The 16674-nt window shown below is 49.1% G+C and overlaps 2 protein-coding genes across 3 annotated transcripts; one reads left to right on the forward strand and one right to left on the reverse strand.

Annotated features, from left to right (window-relative positions):
• The first annotated feature begins 1418 nt into the window (after positions 1–1418).
• On the forward strand, positions 1419–3532 carry nfkbiab (nuclear factor of kappa light polypeptide gene enhancer in B-cells inhibitor, alpha b). Its single transcript, XM_023828759.2, has 6 exons — positions 1419–1757; positions 2144–2249; positions 2341–2548; positions 2655–2743; positions 2837–3091; positions 3190–3532. The coding sequence occupies exons 1-6, from the start codon at positions 1519–1521 to the stop codon at positions 3223–3225; spliced, it is 933 nt and encodes a 310-aa protein (XP_023684527.2). The 5' UTR covers positions 1419–1518; the 3' UTR covers positions 3226–3532.
• A 5302-nt stretch (positions 3533–8834) lies between these two features.
• prorp (protein only RNase P catalytic subunit) lies at positions 8835–16609 on the reverse strand. Of its 2 annotated transcripts, none has more exons than XM_023828778.2 (7): positions 15070–16609; positions 14947–14994; positions 14664–14796; positions 12019–12126; positions 10243–10391; positions 9175–9370; positions 8835–9033 (listed from the first exon to the last, which is right to left on the reverse strand). In XM_023828778.2, exons 1-7 carry the CDS (start codon positions 16044–16046, stop codon positions 8905–8907), a joined length of 1740 nt encoding a protein of 579 aa, XP_023684546.2. In that variant the 5' UTR covers positions 16047–16609; the 3' UTR covers positions 8835–8904. The 2 variants fall into 2 exon arrangements, with proteins under 2 accessions (XP_023684546.2, XP_023684545.2); XM_023828777.2 differs by having other exon boundaries at positions 8835–9063.
• Positions 16610–16674: the final 65 nt, after the last annotated feature.

The raw sequence follows: 16674 nt of genomic DNA on the forward strand, positions 1-16674 counted from the left end.
TGAAGCAGATTGTGAGGAAAAAAAAGATGATTTGCACATCTATTCTGCATCGTATCCTCAATCTCCAAATCAGATGCCTCTCCCCAGTACCTCTGCCTGCTGGACATGCTTCAGTGCAGCCCGGGACTGTGTAGAAAAAATCCCCACAAAGCCTGGTATGTCGGCATGAGCAAGAACAGAATCTTTCCTTGGGGCATTTTCAGGGTGAGCAATCTGGACAGACCACCCATGCCCAGCCAAAAGCCCCTAGCTCAGGGGGCAGCTGTTAACGCCCCCAGGTGGACACGAAGACACGTCGCATCACATGCACACACATTTCACCCACTTGGTGTGGCTGGATGGCGTGCGAGAAAGGAGTGGGATTCTCTGTTCTCTCTGTCCTTTTAAGGGACCTTTTGGAGCAGGAGTTTACTGCAGTTCCCAGACAGAGGGCTCAGGAGCCTGACGTCATTGGGGTCTGCCTCGCCAGTGACTGGTGCAGAGCCTAAACAATGACGTCAGCCACAAGAGGACACTGTGCCTTAAGCTGCATGGATACAGTTGCTATGTTGCTGCAGCTGTGCCTGAAAAGTGCCTCATGCAGTGAGTATCAGTTCTACTGCGTGAGAACCTGCCGGACGGGTCAGGGTGGTGCCCCCCCCCAAGCATGAAATTTTGGAACTGCTTTTAGTTTTCATTCCTAGAGTTTTGCTTTATAATAATAATGGGTTTATTTATATAGCACCATTCACACATCTGAAAGCAGTTCAAAGTGCTTTACATGGAGGTGCAATAGATAGAAACAAAATGAATAAAACGGAAATTAAAACAAAACAGAATCAAGAAACACAGTGATAATAAAATTAACACAAACATTGCATCAGCAAGCTCGGTGAATCAGCTCCTTATAATTTTTCCCAGTATCATATACATGATTTGGTTGAGTGGTGCTGTCCTGAGAAAGACTGTACTGGCACACTTATGTAAGTGAACTCAGCCCATGAATGAAGGTTACATAACTTCCAGTGAATTATGGAAATTCTGGGTGACTGGGACAAAGCTCTAGCTCAGTGGCTAAAACCGGGGGTTGCAAAAAGTACCTAAAACACTCCACCCCCCATGCAAAAACACCGCAGAATCACACATACCCCGCTCCCAGTATGAAGCAACAAAATTCCCACTGCGTTAAGATGGCCACTCGGATCACAGATACTTTTTATTATATGAATTAGTGGTAAAGTGAGTGTAACATGGACTACCCGAGAATCCCAGTAGTTACTGTAAAACAAGACTAGCGCAACCTGTAAAAGGAAATAAAGAGTAACAAACGTTAGAGGAACTTCAGGGGAAAAAACATTTTCCCCAGATGCAGGTTCTGACTTTCCCTACTGGCCCCGGGTCGGCTGCAGCTCTCTGGAAATCCCCCACCCCGATCGGGCTCCGCCTACCAGTGCAAATTTAACGTTTAGACTGCAGCGGCGCAGGGCCCAGTCAACTTCAGAGGCAGTCGAGGACAGAGCTACTTTGTACCACACTAGCATGGATCTCTACCAAAAGAACAAAAACCCGACGGATTACAGCGCCGGGGGTCGGGACGGCCACGGGAAGGCGACAACCTGCCCCGACGACCGGCTCGACAGCGGCCTGGACTCGCTGAAGGACGATGAGCTGAGCAGCCTGACAAGCGAGACGGAAGGACTGCGGATCAGCTGCAGGGAAGAGCCCGGAGATGGGCTGGGCGAGCCATGGCAGCTGCAGCGGACTGAGGACGGAGACACGTAAGCATGGGCTTGGAAGGGGACTGTGCAGCGCGGCGCGCGTCCGTCACTGCGGGCGAGTTTCTGAATACGGTCTGCGTGGCCGTGCGCAACAGCAGAAAGTACGGCCGTCAGTGCATTAAGAGCGGTGTGGGACACTGTATGCCCCAGCCCCCCATTAGGGCCCCCCGCCTCCGCACTCCCTTGTCTAGGGCCTCAGGAGCAGCGCGAGCTTGGAAATCCCCTGGCGCGCGGCCAGGAGCGCGATAACACGCGAGCTGCAGCGGGTGGAAATGGCTCCGGCGGAAAAAAAAAAGAAAAAAAAAGAATCCGCGCTTGCGCAATGTGCCGCTCCGTGTCACCCTCCCCCAGGCTAAGTTCTAACAGACCCCCCCTTTCTTTTTCAGGCTTCTGCATCTCGCCATTATTCAAGAAGAAAAGGAATATGCTTTTCAGATGATCAATCTCTCACGTCACAGTGCTTTTCTCAATATCCAGAACTATGAGAGACAGGTAAAGACATTCAGCGGTCCCTTCATATGTGTTGTAAAATCAAGCTGTGTATCTGGGGGCCACTGTGATTGACCTACCCCCACCCCTCCAGACACCTCTCCACCTGGCTGTCATCACGGAGCAGCCTGAGGTCGCTGAATGCCTCCTGAAAGCAGGATGTGACCCACAGCTGGTGGACGACCACGGGGAAACCGCGTTGCACATCGCCTGTAAACGAGGCTCCCTTCGCTGCTTCAGCGTCCTGACCCAAGGCTCCCCCCACATGCTGCCATCCATCCTGCTCCAAGCCAACTACAGAGGTACATATCCTTGGATCTCACTGCTGGACTCATCACTATGCTATCGAAGGCCTGAAGCCCCCTGGCCGGAATGCTCATTCCTGATTGGTTGTCCCTCCCCCCACAGGTCACAACTGCCTGCATCTCACCTGTATCCATGGCTACCTGTCTCTATGCGAGAGCCTTGTTAAGCTGGGTGCAGACATCAATGCACAGGTAGGTCTCGGCAACCCAGCTGGGACGTGTGCCCCGTTAAGCCATACCGGAATTAGCTGTGAGGTCTCACCAGGTCATGTGATCCCTCCCCAGGAGCAGTGCAGTGGCCGCAGCCCCCTTCACCTGGCTGTCGACCTCCAGAACCCACAGCTTGTGCGGCTGCTTATCTCTCTGGGTGCCAATGTCAACAGCCTGACCTACAGTGGGCATAGTCCCTTCCACCTGACCTACGGGCGGCATGATACAGGCATCCGGGAACAGCTGTACGGGCTGACGGACCGGAGCTTGAGGGAGCTGCCGGAAAGTGAATCCGAGGACAGCGACGAGGACCCAGGGTCTGAGGACGAGGTGAGGTGCCGGGGAGGTAGCTGGGGGGTGGCTGTGGCAAAGCTGGGGGGGGGTAAACTCGCAGCACACTAACACCCCGCTCTGCTTCTGTCCCTCAGATGTACGATGACATCATGCTTGTAGGACAACAGTAGCCGGGCCTGGGGAGACTGGACCCGCAGGGGAGACTGGACAAGAATGATCAGTGGCAGCCGTCAGCACTCAAGACATCGCGGTGGGCCTGGGCAACAGAGCGCAATACCCACAATGCCCTTCTGTCCCCGGTGCATCCACTTGTATAATGTACAGAACTGTGGAATGTACAGAAATATTGATCACATTAAGAGATTTATTTTTTTACTAAATATTTTCAAGAAATGTACATTTTGTAAATATCAAATGTGTATATTGACACTACTGTAAATATGAACACACTCCTATAAATTAAACTATCTCATAAAACACCTGCCTCTGTGTGGGTTTGTTTCTGATGTTTTTGGTGAGTGGGGGGTTAAACTGGGAAAGAGGTTCGTCTGAACAGGGAATGGTACACAGACGCCGGTAGGCTGTGGGTCCTCGGGTAAAGGGCAGCGTTCGTCTTCCCCTCCCAGACGTGCTGCCCAGGCCACTGAAGGTGGTGTAAAGCGAAATGCCAGTCAGCTTTTATTGCTCCTGACTATTGACAGAATGCGCACTGGGGACACGTGCCACACGCTTTACACCAGTATGGGGAAACAACCTTCAGCCATAGTGAGCACACACAGGAATTTCCTGTGTTACTATAACCATTCAACTATGACTTGCACATGTAAAATCCCCGTTCTGTCTTGAGTCCCCGGAATCTTCCCGGATCAGGCCCGTGAAAGTACACTTGACACAGCTCTCTGGAATGAGGGAAATTAGTGATTTCTGCTGATGACTAATTGCAAAAGACTCCACGGTTATGAAATGCAGTTCCTCCTAATGTTACCACAGGTCATCGCTGGTTAATTACACTTGAATAGTTTTTTCTGCTTCGAGTCAGGTGTCAAGTGAAAAACAGACTAACTGAAGAATTCAAAAAGTCATGTCCCACATAGACTGCCCCCACACCACCGGTAGAAACTCCTTGAGGTTAGCGGCCAGCCAGTGACACAGACTGCTTTAAACACAGACTGTCAGTTTAGCTCTGAGTCTACTGACTCTCACCCACCCCGCACAGAAAACTCTGAAATGCCACAGACTTAAAAATAGACTTTCTGCGACACAGTACCAGTGTGTCATGGCATGGAACTCCCACGCAAAGCCGCACGTCGCAGTGCGCAGATGCTGGGGTCATGAGAACCCTAAATATCAACATCTACAGCAGCGGCAGCCGGAGAAAAACGTAACAGCACTCCGGTGTTTTGAGTGTGTTTACTCATCCAAAAATCAGGTCTCTGGTTTTAAATTTTGCAGAGGGGAGGGTATGAATATTGGCGAGCCATCTTTACTCATCGGTGCAATTCTACCGCTCATAGTGCTGAGAATCTCTGAATAACTTCAATGCGAATGTCTCAGTCATACCAGTCAGCAGCAGGGGTTTGGAAAGATGGAGCAAACTAAGTTGTGGGGTGGGGAGGGGGGGGGGGGCACTCAAAACAAATGATGATTCAGCGTGATCCGGGAAGTGATACTGCACGCAGTGGAAAATCCAGAGCCCCTGGGCAAACTGGAGCCAGACAGCGTGAGCAAGCACAGTGTCAGGACAAGCCGTGACCAGCTAACATGGCGCCCAAGACAGCACGAGGGGGACGGCGTCTGGAGCACAAGCGACCCGCCTGACATCACTGAATTAGTGTGACCGAGGCGACAGTGCGACCTGTTGAAAACTCAAAAAGTGACATGTGACATGACGGATTCCCGGGAGCAAGACGACAAAAAACAGCAACATGTATAAAATGGCAGCCGAGCCTTTTGAGTGCCGTGATCCAGCTGTCAAGCTATGAATTTCGTTCTAAAACAGGAAGCTGCAGAATAACATATTTCCTTTTTAGCCATCCAAATTTCCCTCTCTCCATCACTGCCATGCCAGGAAACAGATGGCTACATTGGTGACACTGTTCCCAGAAGGAAGGACAGAGTAAATCAGCATATTTATTGGGCCCTTCCATCAAATTCAGTCATGACTTCCTGTTAAAATGGGTGTAGTGAGCCATTCAGTGACGAACCCAAATTAGGAGATGGCAAAGCCAAAGCATGCCCCTCCCCCTAAGGGACGCCATGCCAGACTGACTGGATTTCGCCACTTTACCGTGGAGGCTGTTAAAAAGCTTTTTGTTTTCCTTTATGTGGAACTTTGCCTAAAGCGGGGCTCTTCAAATCTAGCCCTCCATTCGAATTCCAAGCCTTGTTTTCCGTTCTCCCATGTAGCTAGTTTAATAATAACTGAGTGTGATTGGCTGGAGGCTTCACACCTGGCTCACAGGTAAAGGAAGGCTGGAAAATCAGGAGCTCGGACCTTGAGGACCGTGATTTGGGCAGCCTTGGTCTAAAGGTTTCAGGGGCAAATATTCCCACAGCTCAGCAGTGGTTGTAAGCTCTGTTGGGTCCTTAGTTACACACTTTATAAAGGAAGCTACATGCAGAGAATGGTCACAGAGAAATGGCTATCACTGGCACATGGAAACAGACAGGGCTTCAATGCTTAGTAAGAGCCTGCCTCTACTATTCAATCACAGACTATCAGATTACCAGAACTGTGCTTATTTATTAAGTATTTGTGTATGTGTGTGTGTGTGTGGGGGGGGCAAATTTCAAGAAGACAGCTGTCTGCGGGTAACAGTGCCACGTCAAAAATGAAAGACAAGACTAAACAGAGAACCGACCAGCACCAAGGTTCTGGTCGAATGTGAGTATATATCAGGACACCACGGTCCTTGGGGCCCCCACCCTGCCAAGGACACCAGATGGGTCTCTGTGTCTGACTGGGACAGAATCCTTGGGGGGAGGCGGTGGTGGAAGAACAAAAACTTTATAGAGACTTGAGGGCCCTGTGAATACATGTGGGAGTATTACCTGCCCCCCCCCCCAAGTTACAAAGAGGACTGTGACAAATAGGCACATGGTGTTGCCACCTGTAGCTGCCAAACAAAACAGGAACAAGACGTGTGGGGGTGCACCTCATATCCTCTGTACGTGAAGACGCGTGACACTTTTACTCTCGACACAGGAAACACTTGACACACTGTAGACATACGGCGATAGCTGTTTAGGAAAACTTCACGTGCTTGTGGGCGACGTTGGCTGGTGGGCAGGAAGACGCCCCCACGGGACAAGCCACTGGCTGCCACCTGTACCTGGACTGACAAGGTGGCACCTTTGAAGGCCTCTTGTTGCAGTGCTGCCAACTCTCGTGCATCTGACGTGACACTCGCACTTACGCACGAAATCTTACGGCAAATCTATATTTTTCCATTATAATCCTAACATTGGCTACATTGGAAGCGCTTGCAAGCCCTACAGCAGGGGTCACCGACCTTTTTGAAACTGAGAGCTACTTCACGGGTACTGAGCCACACGAAGGGCTACCAATTTGAAACGCCCTCCTAAACTTACCTAAACTTCATGTACAATAGACATGTTTTAAATGCTTTTTTTTCAAATCTATATAATGCAAATGTGATTAAAGAAGAATAGCAACAGGATAAAATTAAATTTTAGATGCTGCTCACTGGTGAGTTGTGCTATTTTTAGAACAGGTCACAGGGCGACTCATGTGGTCCTTGGGGGCATCCTGGTGCCCACGGGCACCATGTTAGAGACACCTGCCCTACATACTATTTTCAAGGTAATAAAACTGTTACATACATGGAAATGCGTGTACAGACTTGAAAATCGAATTGAAAATCTCACGCCTGCCAGCTGACCAAACTTGGCAAACCTGGGTCAGGCTGCCTTGCTTCACGTTCTTCACTGCCAAATACGCATTTGATGTTTTTGAAAAATTAATTCCGATAAATATTTAATCTTTACTATGATTAGCTGGGGAAAGTAAATAAGGCTGGTTTTAATCATCAGCAACAGCAGGATGGGCAACGGGCAACACAAATCTTACAGCAAATCTATATTATCCCATTATAAACCTAAAATATGCTACGTCAGAAGTGTTGGGGTAATGTGCAAACCCTACAGACTATCTACAAGGTAATAAAAATATTACATACATGTAAATGAGTATGTAGACTTGTCTCGAACTGATCAGAATCTCACGCCAGCCAGCTGACCGAAGTTGGTGACACTGCAGCAGATATATCGCTCCTGCTCTAAAGTGAGGCTTAGTACATAACTAACCTGCTTGGGATAATTTACCCTCCGTTAACACAGGGGCAGATTACGGGACACTCTGGCTTTTATATATATATTAGAAATTAAGTTCCAAGCAGAACACTTGGGATTCCAAAGTTCCACCCGGAAGCATTATTATGCGACGCGCGCAGAAACGATTAATCTGATTTCTAATCGCAGTGGGTAAAAAGGATCAGGAAAAAAAAAAAAGGATCAGGAACTAGTTTCTCAGTTGTTTTAATCCAGTTTACCGACATATTCAGATGAAGATGGTCAACATATAACACCGCAGCAATAAACATACTTATCAGAAAAACTTGTGGCTTGTGGTCAGCTGGCTGGCGTAAGATTCCAGACAAGTAATTTACATGTGTATAATAGTTTTATTACTTTGTAAATAGTCTGTATGATTTGCAAACTACCCCTACGCTTTTGATGTAGCTAATTTTAGGTGTGAGAGCGTGAGAGTTGGCGGTCATGCTTATGATTAGCTTTTAAAGCCGGGTGAAGAGCAGTAAAAGCAGTTTAAGTAATGGCGAAACTGTATAAAAACACCATTTTACATAGGCGAATCATCGTGCTGTTATGGGTAATAAAATGCAGAATGGAGGTATTTAAACGGCCAGTAATTGACTGACGGCCAGGGAGAACTGCGTGACTATTGAATAATGATGAAAGTGTGTAGTGAAGGGTGAGCTCTGGATGTCAACCCAAAACACGTAAAAACCTTGTTTATGGTAGTGACACTTATTGTAGCATAACCATCCTTTTCTTATAACTCCCAGCCAGGAAATTCACCTTGCAGACTTTAGAGAAGGCTGTTTTTTTTTTTTTAGAGGCACCAATTTTCTTCAAGGTAGTAATTGAAACAAAAACCAACAATAGGAGAGCTTCTGGGTTTTCACTTGTCCATATATATTTAATCATTTCATGCATAGCCAGTAATTCCTATTTCATCCTGAATTATAAAAACACATTCAGATAACAGGTAAAAGTTTCCTAAGTGAAGGAGGGTGCAGCCCCATATGTAAATCTGTGTGAAACGGTGTAAAACGCACCCCCCCCCCCCAGACAGGAAGTAGGGAGGAACAGCCGAGCAGGATATCATGGGAAAACGAAGGTGACACCAAAGCCGAGGCATAGGGCTGCACCTCTTTCATAATTTTACTGGGCCGTGGCAGTCTATATGCATGCAGAAGGGACTTCCCAAGCCGGGTGTGTGACAGCCCTAGATAAGAGGCCATTCAGGTCTTGAGCAAACACGCGTGACTGCTTTTGTTTTTGTACATGCGGGCTATGTCCGTGCTCTGGACAACAGGCACATCACCACATAACCAGCTTAAATTGTGGGGGAGGTGGTGGTGGTGGTGGTGGGGGCGGCATATGAGGAAAAAAATGGGCAACACGATGGAGCACCGCATTTCCTTATTGTCTGACGAGGCAAGAAAAGCAAAGGTGGTATGGTTAGGTTTGCTTTTATTGTCACTGACAAGTGCTGTGTACACTAAGGTGTGACGCAGGGAGCAGTGTCAGGATGCTTCTGTTGGCCTTGTCGGTCTTCCCGCTCTCCTTAAACACAGCCAGGTAGTGGGCACCTCGTAGGAGCACCGGTCCTGCCCTTGGGGGTCGTAGGGTATATGCCAGGAAGCCCCATCCGTCTGCAAAATGGTGTCGTAACTCTGTATTCTCTGAAACGGACGACGGGACCTCAGAACACAGTGCCGCGTCACTTTGACACCTCACGTACGCATCATGTGACACAGTAAATGTTCAGGAATTCCCTGAGGCGCACTCCCCACCTGGAAGCGAATCCGCCTGCCGGGTGCGTAGCCGTGAACGACCAGCTGGTGCCCCCGCTGCCACTTGAAAAAGAGGCGACGAGTGGTGCCATCTGCCAAGCAGGCCTTGTGGTCCCGCATCAGGTCGCGGCTAACGAACATGCAGTGGTTCCCAGAGTGAAGGGCGGCATAGAGGAGGAAGGGGTCGTCCTCGGATCTGCCAGTTAAAAAAAAAAAAAAAATGTAAACCCACACAGGCCCTCATCCTGACAAGCCTGTGGTTAACCTCCTCGAGATGGGGGCGTGTACCTAATTAAGATAAGATTGTTAGAATACCTTAGTCTTAAAGCAAACCCAACAGTAGAGTATTTCCAAAACATTGGAAGGTAAAAATTTTTTTTTTTTTTAATCCATTCATGACTGCATGTCTAATCCAGAGTCATGGGGGTAGGCTGGGGGGGGGGCATCACAGGGCAGTAGGCAAGGGGAGACCCTGTGGGGAATGCCAAGGCATCACAGGGCACAGACAAACTCACGTTGGCACACTGTGGGAATTCTAGAGACACCAATACATGCAAGATCGGAGGAGGCGTTTGAATCTCAGCCCCGGAAATCTGAGCCCAAATGGTTAGTAACTGTATCACCACAAATATCAGAATAATCAAGGCTGGACTTACTGACGGCCTAACCAGGGCCGTAACCAAAGCCTCCAAAATATTTTTTTCTGGTTGTTACAGCAGTATTTCAAGTTTTACGCTTTGGGTCTCTGTGAAATGTGAAGTCTACTAAACTGAATTTTTATATAAAACATACATAAGATTGTGAACAGTAGTAACAGTGTGAGGCTGCTGGGGCAAAAGCAGCACTCTACAACCACAGAGGAAGGAACTACAGAAGCAGAAATTCACGAAGGGCTCCACATCGCAAAGGTAAGGCCCGCCTTAGGTTCCTTCAGTGTGAAAATCTAGTGACAGAGAAACCTCAAGTGACGTAAGTGACCAGTGGCTTTCTTAGAAGCTGCGAGGAGACGGTCACAATGCAGGATCAAAGACTTGTCCTGGGTCTGACTGCGTCTGTCGCACGACTCACATGTCGTCGGTGAAGAAGCAGTGGGCCACCTGCTGTACGCGGGTCATGTGATCTCTGTCCCAGCTGTGGCTGTGACGCCGCATGTGACTCCTGCCCAGGACCAGGATGTTCAGGCCCTGCTTCTCCAGCTCCGTCGCCACGGCCAGCAGCTGCAGGACACACAGGCCGTCACTGACGTCTGGCTGACCTCACAGCGGCCGTCTTACACAACACACAGGGAAGCGGCGCGGGGCAATGAGTGACCGGGATAGAGAGCCATGATCCGCTTCAGCTACATTTTTTTTGGCCACCCACAGAGGGTGGGGGTAGACTTCCTGTGGTAGGGAAAGTGGGGAGGTAAGGAAATGTGACATGGGTGATGTAGGAGGTCAAACCCTTATGTGGAGTCAGGACTGTTCCTGTGGTATCGCAGAGGGAACACGCACGCATGAACATTCTGCCAGATCATTCTCTGAGAATTTCTGGGCTATTCCGAAGTTTCCCCAGACCGTAACCTGCTTCCTGTACTATGGACTTTGACCCTCCCCCAGGCCGACGCCGCTCCGTTATCAGTCCTGGCGTCACAGCCCGAAAAGGCCCCCCGACCCCCAGCGTCCTGATTCACTAAGGACACGGTGCTGACTGCATCTTCACGTGGCCTCAGATCCAGCCAACACGAAATGAGACAAAGCCACTGTGATCTTAATCAGCAAAAAGAGAAGACATTTTCAGCCTTCGTCCCGTGAGTCATATCAGGCAAGGAGAGAATTCCCCTGTCTGTCTCCCCACGCACCTCAGAGGCATGAGTGGGCAGTCATAAGACCCGTCACCTGACAGCCCAGCCACACAGCAACAACACCATGTGGGGTCCCACTGCCGATAAGGTCAGGAGGTGGGGGGGATGTAGAGATCTTCAGTCAGCTCACAAGACCCCCTACCCAGAAGGGTAGAAACCAGTCATACTGAACATACCTTGTGAGGTGAACGAAAGAGCCAGATCACCCAAGACCAGGCAGACACTATCTGAGGACCTCCCAGATGGACAGGCATATCCCATAATCCATTGGTGAAACATCACATGGCCGGTTCAGCGCAGTAATTTCTAGTGACACTTATAAAAGCGCACGTCCAAATAACGTCGACATATGGAAGAGAAGATGGGGGAGGGGCAGACCCCACTGGTTTTGAAGTGCTGGTGTCAACTTTAAGGTCACTGTGTGACATTCCTCCCACACTGGAGACAGAGTAGTGATAAGACTGTTAGCTCTGTTTTTCTTGTTTGTGTTTGCAGTTGTAATAAATCATTTCAAAACAATTTCTGGTTTCCCTGCTGTACTGAAATTGCACCCAACCGTAAACCCAGAACTGAGGTGTATAGAGAACCTTTAGAGAACCTTAAATTGTACCGTTACACCCTTAATTTTTATCCTTTCCTCCAGTCGGGCGCAGCCCAGCCCCTGCTCCAGCTACCCACCCTCCCTTGGTAATACCACGGATCACCCTGGAGATTAAAGTGCACAGTGTGTTTGGCCTCGGAGACCCCACCCTATCCTGTAGGGGGCGTATTCCTCTGGACATGCTGATGTCAGTGTGTATTATGAGCACAGAAGCTGATGTAATGAGGGAGAAAGCGGGGAATAGAGACATGACTCAGCCTGCCCTCCCCAAGCCGGCGAGGTGCCTCGATGGGAGCCGCGCCCCTCGCTATACGGCAGGGGGGGGGGGGTGTAGTGGTGAAAGGCAGAGCCGGGGATGGATGTTGTAAAAACCAGAGTCTGACAGCCAAGGGCTACTCACCGTCTCCGATTGCTTCCCCTTGCCAAACGTATTGGCCACGTTGAGGCCATCGAGGACCACGTCAAAGGCCGGGACGCTCTCCACAAACTTCCGGAATCTATCCAGCTCCTACGAAGAGGGAGAATCCATTACCCGGCTTTTATTGGCCCTGGCGTACAGAAGCACCTCTACCGTTACTCCATTACTACACTGATGGAGACCAGGCGGCATCAGTATAACTCCTCCATCTAAGTACATACTGCAGCAACTGTATTTACACCCTATTAGAGCTATTTGTAATATTTTGTAATTTGTTGTATATTGTATTATTTAATATTGGTATTTTAACTTGTTCTGCTTTCTTCTTACTGTCCTGGAGCAACTGTAACCACATAATTTCCTCAGGGACTAATAAAGTATTCTGAATTTGAATCTGAAGCAAGTAAAAAAAAAAAAAATGGAGATGTACTTTCAGGTCCCAGAAGTACACTATAATGCCAGACGTATTGAGACACCACTTCAAATCATTGAATTCAGATGATCCAATCGCTTCCATAGCCACAGGTGTATAAAATCAAGCACCTGACAAACGTAGTTCCAGTATATCATGAAGTGCACATCACTCTTTGAATTATATAGACTGAGACGCTCCACATGACAGTGCTGTAAACCCCAACGCGATGCAGGCTGCTACTACAACAAAACTGACTGCCAGTGGTTGATTAGCTTTCCTTGGGCTGGCCGGATAACCTGATATGTACACTGGGAGGGGGGGGGGGTCCCATCACACTGTTCGTTCCTTCTGGCCAAGGGAAGCCAAAGAGTAAAGCTCAGGAACCAGAGAATCAGCCGAGGGAGAAGTGACTAGTGATGGACAAAATGACGCTTCATGAACCATTTGCTGTATTTTTTGACCCCACTAGATGGTGCTGTGTTACAAAAAGGGGCCCAAAGCAAACTAAGGGCACCATCTAGTTGGCTCAAAAAATACAGCAAATGGAGGCCTTATTTTGTCCATCACTAGCAGTGACACTTCCACAGTGATCAGAGGACCATCTGGGGGCATTCCACTGCTCTGAAGCAGGAGCCCAAAAGTTGCCCTTTTCCTGGTCCTCCATGAGTCCTATGAGGACTGAAAAAGCCAAGCTTTAACATCAACAACACATGCCCCAAGAGACTCAACGCACCGTATCCTCCTCACGTCCCAAACACCTGACGCATGTCTGACACACAGCCACATGACTGACAGCTGTGCCCGGCCACCCGAAACACAGGTCTGCTCAAGCAGGGTGGCAATAAGAAGCAGAGCCACAGATCCGGCACGTTCCGACGGGCCGCGGAAATGCAGCTAAGCACGCGATGCAGTCGCTAGCTGCCCACAACGTGGGAATCACCTCCGCACTGGGATTTACTAAGAATGCAGCACACTCCCAGTAAATCAAACAGACAGCTAATAGACTGCTCCTCCCACCTTAAGAGGACTGAGGCAGCTTAAAAATAGCTTTGCTATTGTTACAGACCAGCCGTAGTAGATTCCGTAATTATGTGTATAAGTAGCATCTCATGGTGACCAGTGACATTCCAACACACCAGCAAACCCGCCTGGACGCGTTCCTGGGCCGTGCAGCCCCTCCAGTTGCCTCTGCCAACGTGAAATCCTGGCACACGTCATGTCTATGGGATGGCCTCCTCCAGACACTTTGATAGGGGCCCATATAACCTGCACAAGGAGCCTGACAAGCATACGCAGCTCGGTGACTGCATGCACACACACAGGAAGCCATGCAGCTGGCAGGGGAACGACAGGCTCCAAACTCTCACGCATCCCGTGCGAGCAGCGTTAACACAGAGGGCGGGATCCGTCCTGCGTTCAGCCTGAACGCACTTTCCGCACCATCGCCCCACAGTCAGTCCGTAGTTGCAATGTGCAGCAGCATCACCCCGAGTAACTCTCACATGCTGCGAGCGACGAACAGACACTTAAAGGAACAAGGCGCCTGCACAGAATCACATATGCAGGGAGCCTGCAGAATGAAGCCGACTTCGAGGGGGCCAGAAAACCACAAAATACTTGGGCAGAATAATAAAAGCCTTATTTTTCGCCTCAGAAAAGGCCTGCTATGGCCCCGGGGCGGGGGGGGGGGGGTGGGGGTTGTTTTGGTTAGGCCAGCAAAGGGGAAAAAACAAGCCAACTGCACTGGAGTTCCCCCTCCAGCAGTCTACTCCGATTCTGACGACGCCACCACCACCTAGTGGCGGATTTATTTAATGCAGCTTGGCTGGCCTCAGTGACGGCCAAATCATGCCAATAAACAACCTCCATTCTGTTAAAGGTGTAATTACTGTAAAGGGCTCTTGAATGGTATGTAATGGTAAAGTAATGGTAAAGTAATACATTTTTACAGCCTCAGCTTAGAAGAGCAACAAACAGTGCACATCTCTGACCTGAACAGGGTGCAAAATACAAAAACCAGGAGGAGAGCTACAGAAACATAAAGGGAACAACATGCAAGCTGCACAAACACAGATCTGGGAACAGTTATGAAGCCCACAAACTGGAGATGTGAGGCTATCACCATCCAGTGAGCCACAGGTCTTTTCAGTGCATCTGGAAAATGTACTTTTTTAACACAAACAAATTTTAAGCTACAGCAACAGAGCCGCACCTGAGGAGTAGTTTTGGTGAAGACGTCACGTCCCATGATGACATCCCGCATCACGCGGTCCTTCAGCAGCCCATACTCTTCCTCACTCAGCCTGATGGACTCTAGGGCTGCCCCACAGCACTGGCATGTACCACTGCATGAGGACATGGAGAGGATGGGGGAACCGGGGATCAGGCAAACATGGGGAGGTATCAGGAGGAGGAGTCATAGAGAGGCATCTTCTGGCTCAATCTGCATGCATCCAATACGTGACAAAATGACGGCGTGAAAAGTACATCTATACCTCGGTCCCGCAGTGGTCCAGCTTCCCGTCCAGTTGTCAGCTGGAAGACTGAAAGAAGCATGTTAGGGTTTTGGTTCCTGGGCACGCAGGCTCAGCTTCCACCATGTGAGAGAGGTGGCTCACCTCTCAAACCAGGAACTGATGCACTGGGCCAGCGGCTCCCCCGGATACAGCTGATTGTCCCTCATGAAGAGCAGGATGTCCCGCAGCCGCTCGTTATGGCTGTGCTCGGAACAGCTGCTCTTGAACAAAGCCTGCCACGTGTCCTGATTGGGGCTCAGGCCCTGTTCCAGGAGTCTGTCATACAACGCCCAGGCCGTGGTGCTGTCACCGTGCTGCAGGGCCCCAGCGATGACGTCGCCATAGTTACGCGGAGAGGGGGTCATGGTCTTACTAAGAGACTCCAGCATGGTAAATGACTCCTTCCAGCGGTCTGTGGTACTGAACACCTTGATGAAGAGGCTGTACGCTCCAGGGTCAAGAGTCTTGAAGTGGCTCTTCATGATTTCATAAAGGTCGAATACCTCCGAATAGTAGTTACCATGGACACACAGGGTCAGATACTTCAACAGCAACTCATAGTTCAAAGTCCCGGTCTCCACAGCTACGTATGTTAGCAAGGACTTAGCAATATCAATGCTAGATCTAGCAGCCACCATTCTTTTCATCATCTGAACCTCAAACTGATGAGGACGGAGGGAATTCTGTTTGAGACTGGCCCACTCTGTCACCGTAAGAGGACAATCTGGAACTTCAGCATGACTGGGGCCCTTGCTGGTAGCCACAGGCTGATCTACCATGTCCTCCCCTGATTTCCTCCTCATGAACTCAGCTGTCCTGCTGGCCGTCCCGGCCGCAAATACGGACCTGGAGAAAGGCTGCCGCTCATTGCGCCTCGAGTCTTTCTGAGCTACTTTCTTCTTGTGTGCAGCGTACCTGCTACCTTCTTTAGTTGATTCTAGACGCAGATTTGCCAGTTCAGCAGATTTTAAATACGGGTGCAGGCTCTTAAGAAAAATACTTCGCCACGGTCTTAAAACGGAGAGTGGTGAGATTTGTTTTAAGTTGACTTTCACGAACGGGAAGAGCAAGGAGGACATTGTCTCATCCGAGTGAGGTCAATTAAAAAAACAAACGGCACAGGTCTAGACTACTGAGGATGACTAAACTTAAAACAAGTCGAGGTCCTTCACAGAAAAGCGGGAAGGCTTTTATTTAAATTAAGGTCCAGACGCCATCGTATACAGCCCTTAAGCTTCATATAGCATCTAGTTACTGGTCGCGTGTGTGACATAAAAACTAGTCACCAAAACAACAAACCAACAACTAGATTTTGGAATACATTCGCACAAAAGATCAGCAATTATAAACTTCTACTTCACTCAATATTTAAGTACAACCCAATAAAAATGAAGCAAAACGTATGACATGGGCTACACAGACATATCGTTTAACGATGTAAGGAACTGCCTGATTTATTAAAACACGAAATAAAAATGAAGATCGGTCACTACTCACGAAGTGCTTTTTGAACTATTTAATCATTCAATCTAAAGACTCGGCAAAGCGGTCCAAACCCACGTTTTAAACTCGGATAAACAGAGCAGTTTTCATCAGGCAACGTCACATTGGCATGTCTAGGTGTCCGCATTTGATGACGATTAAATCACATGGTTAGCACGACGCTGCACAATAGGTTAGATGCAAATATTCACGCCTTCGGGGAAA

This window comes from Paramormyrops kingsleyae, chromosome 14, assembly GCF_048594095.1.
Source record: "Paramormyrops kingsleyae isolate MSU_618 chromosome 14, PKINGS_0.4, whole genome shotgun sequence".
NCBI classification, from domain to species: Eukaryota; Metazoa; Chordata; class Actinopteri; order Osteoglossiformes; family Mormyridae; genus Paramormyrops; species Paramormyrops kingsleyae.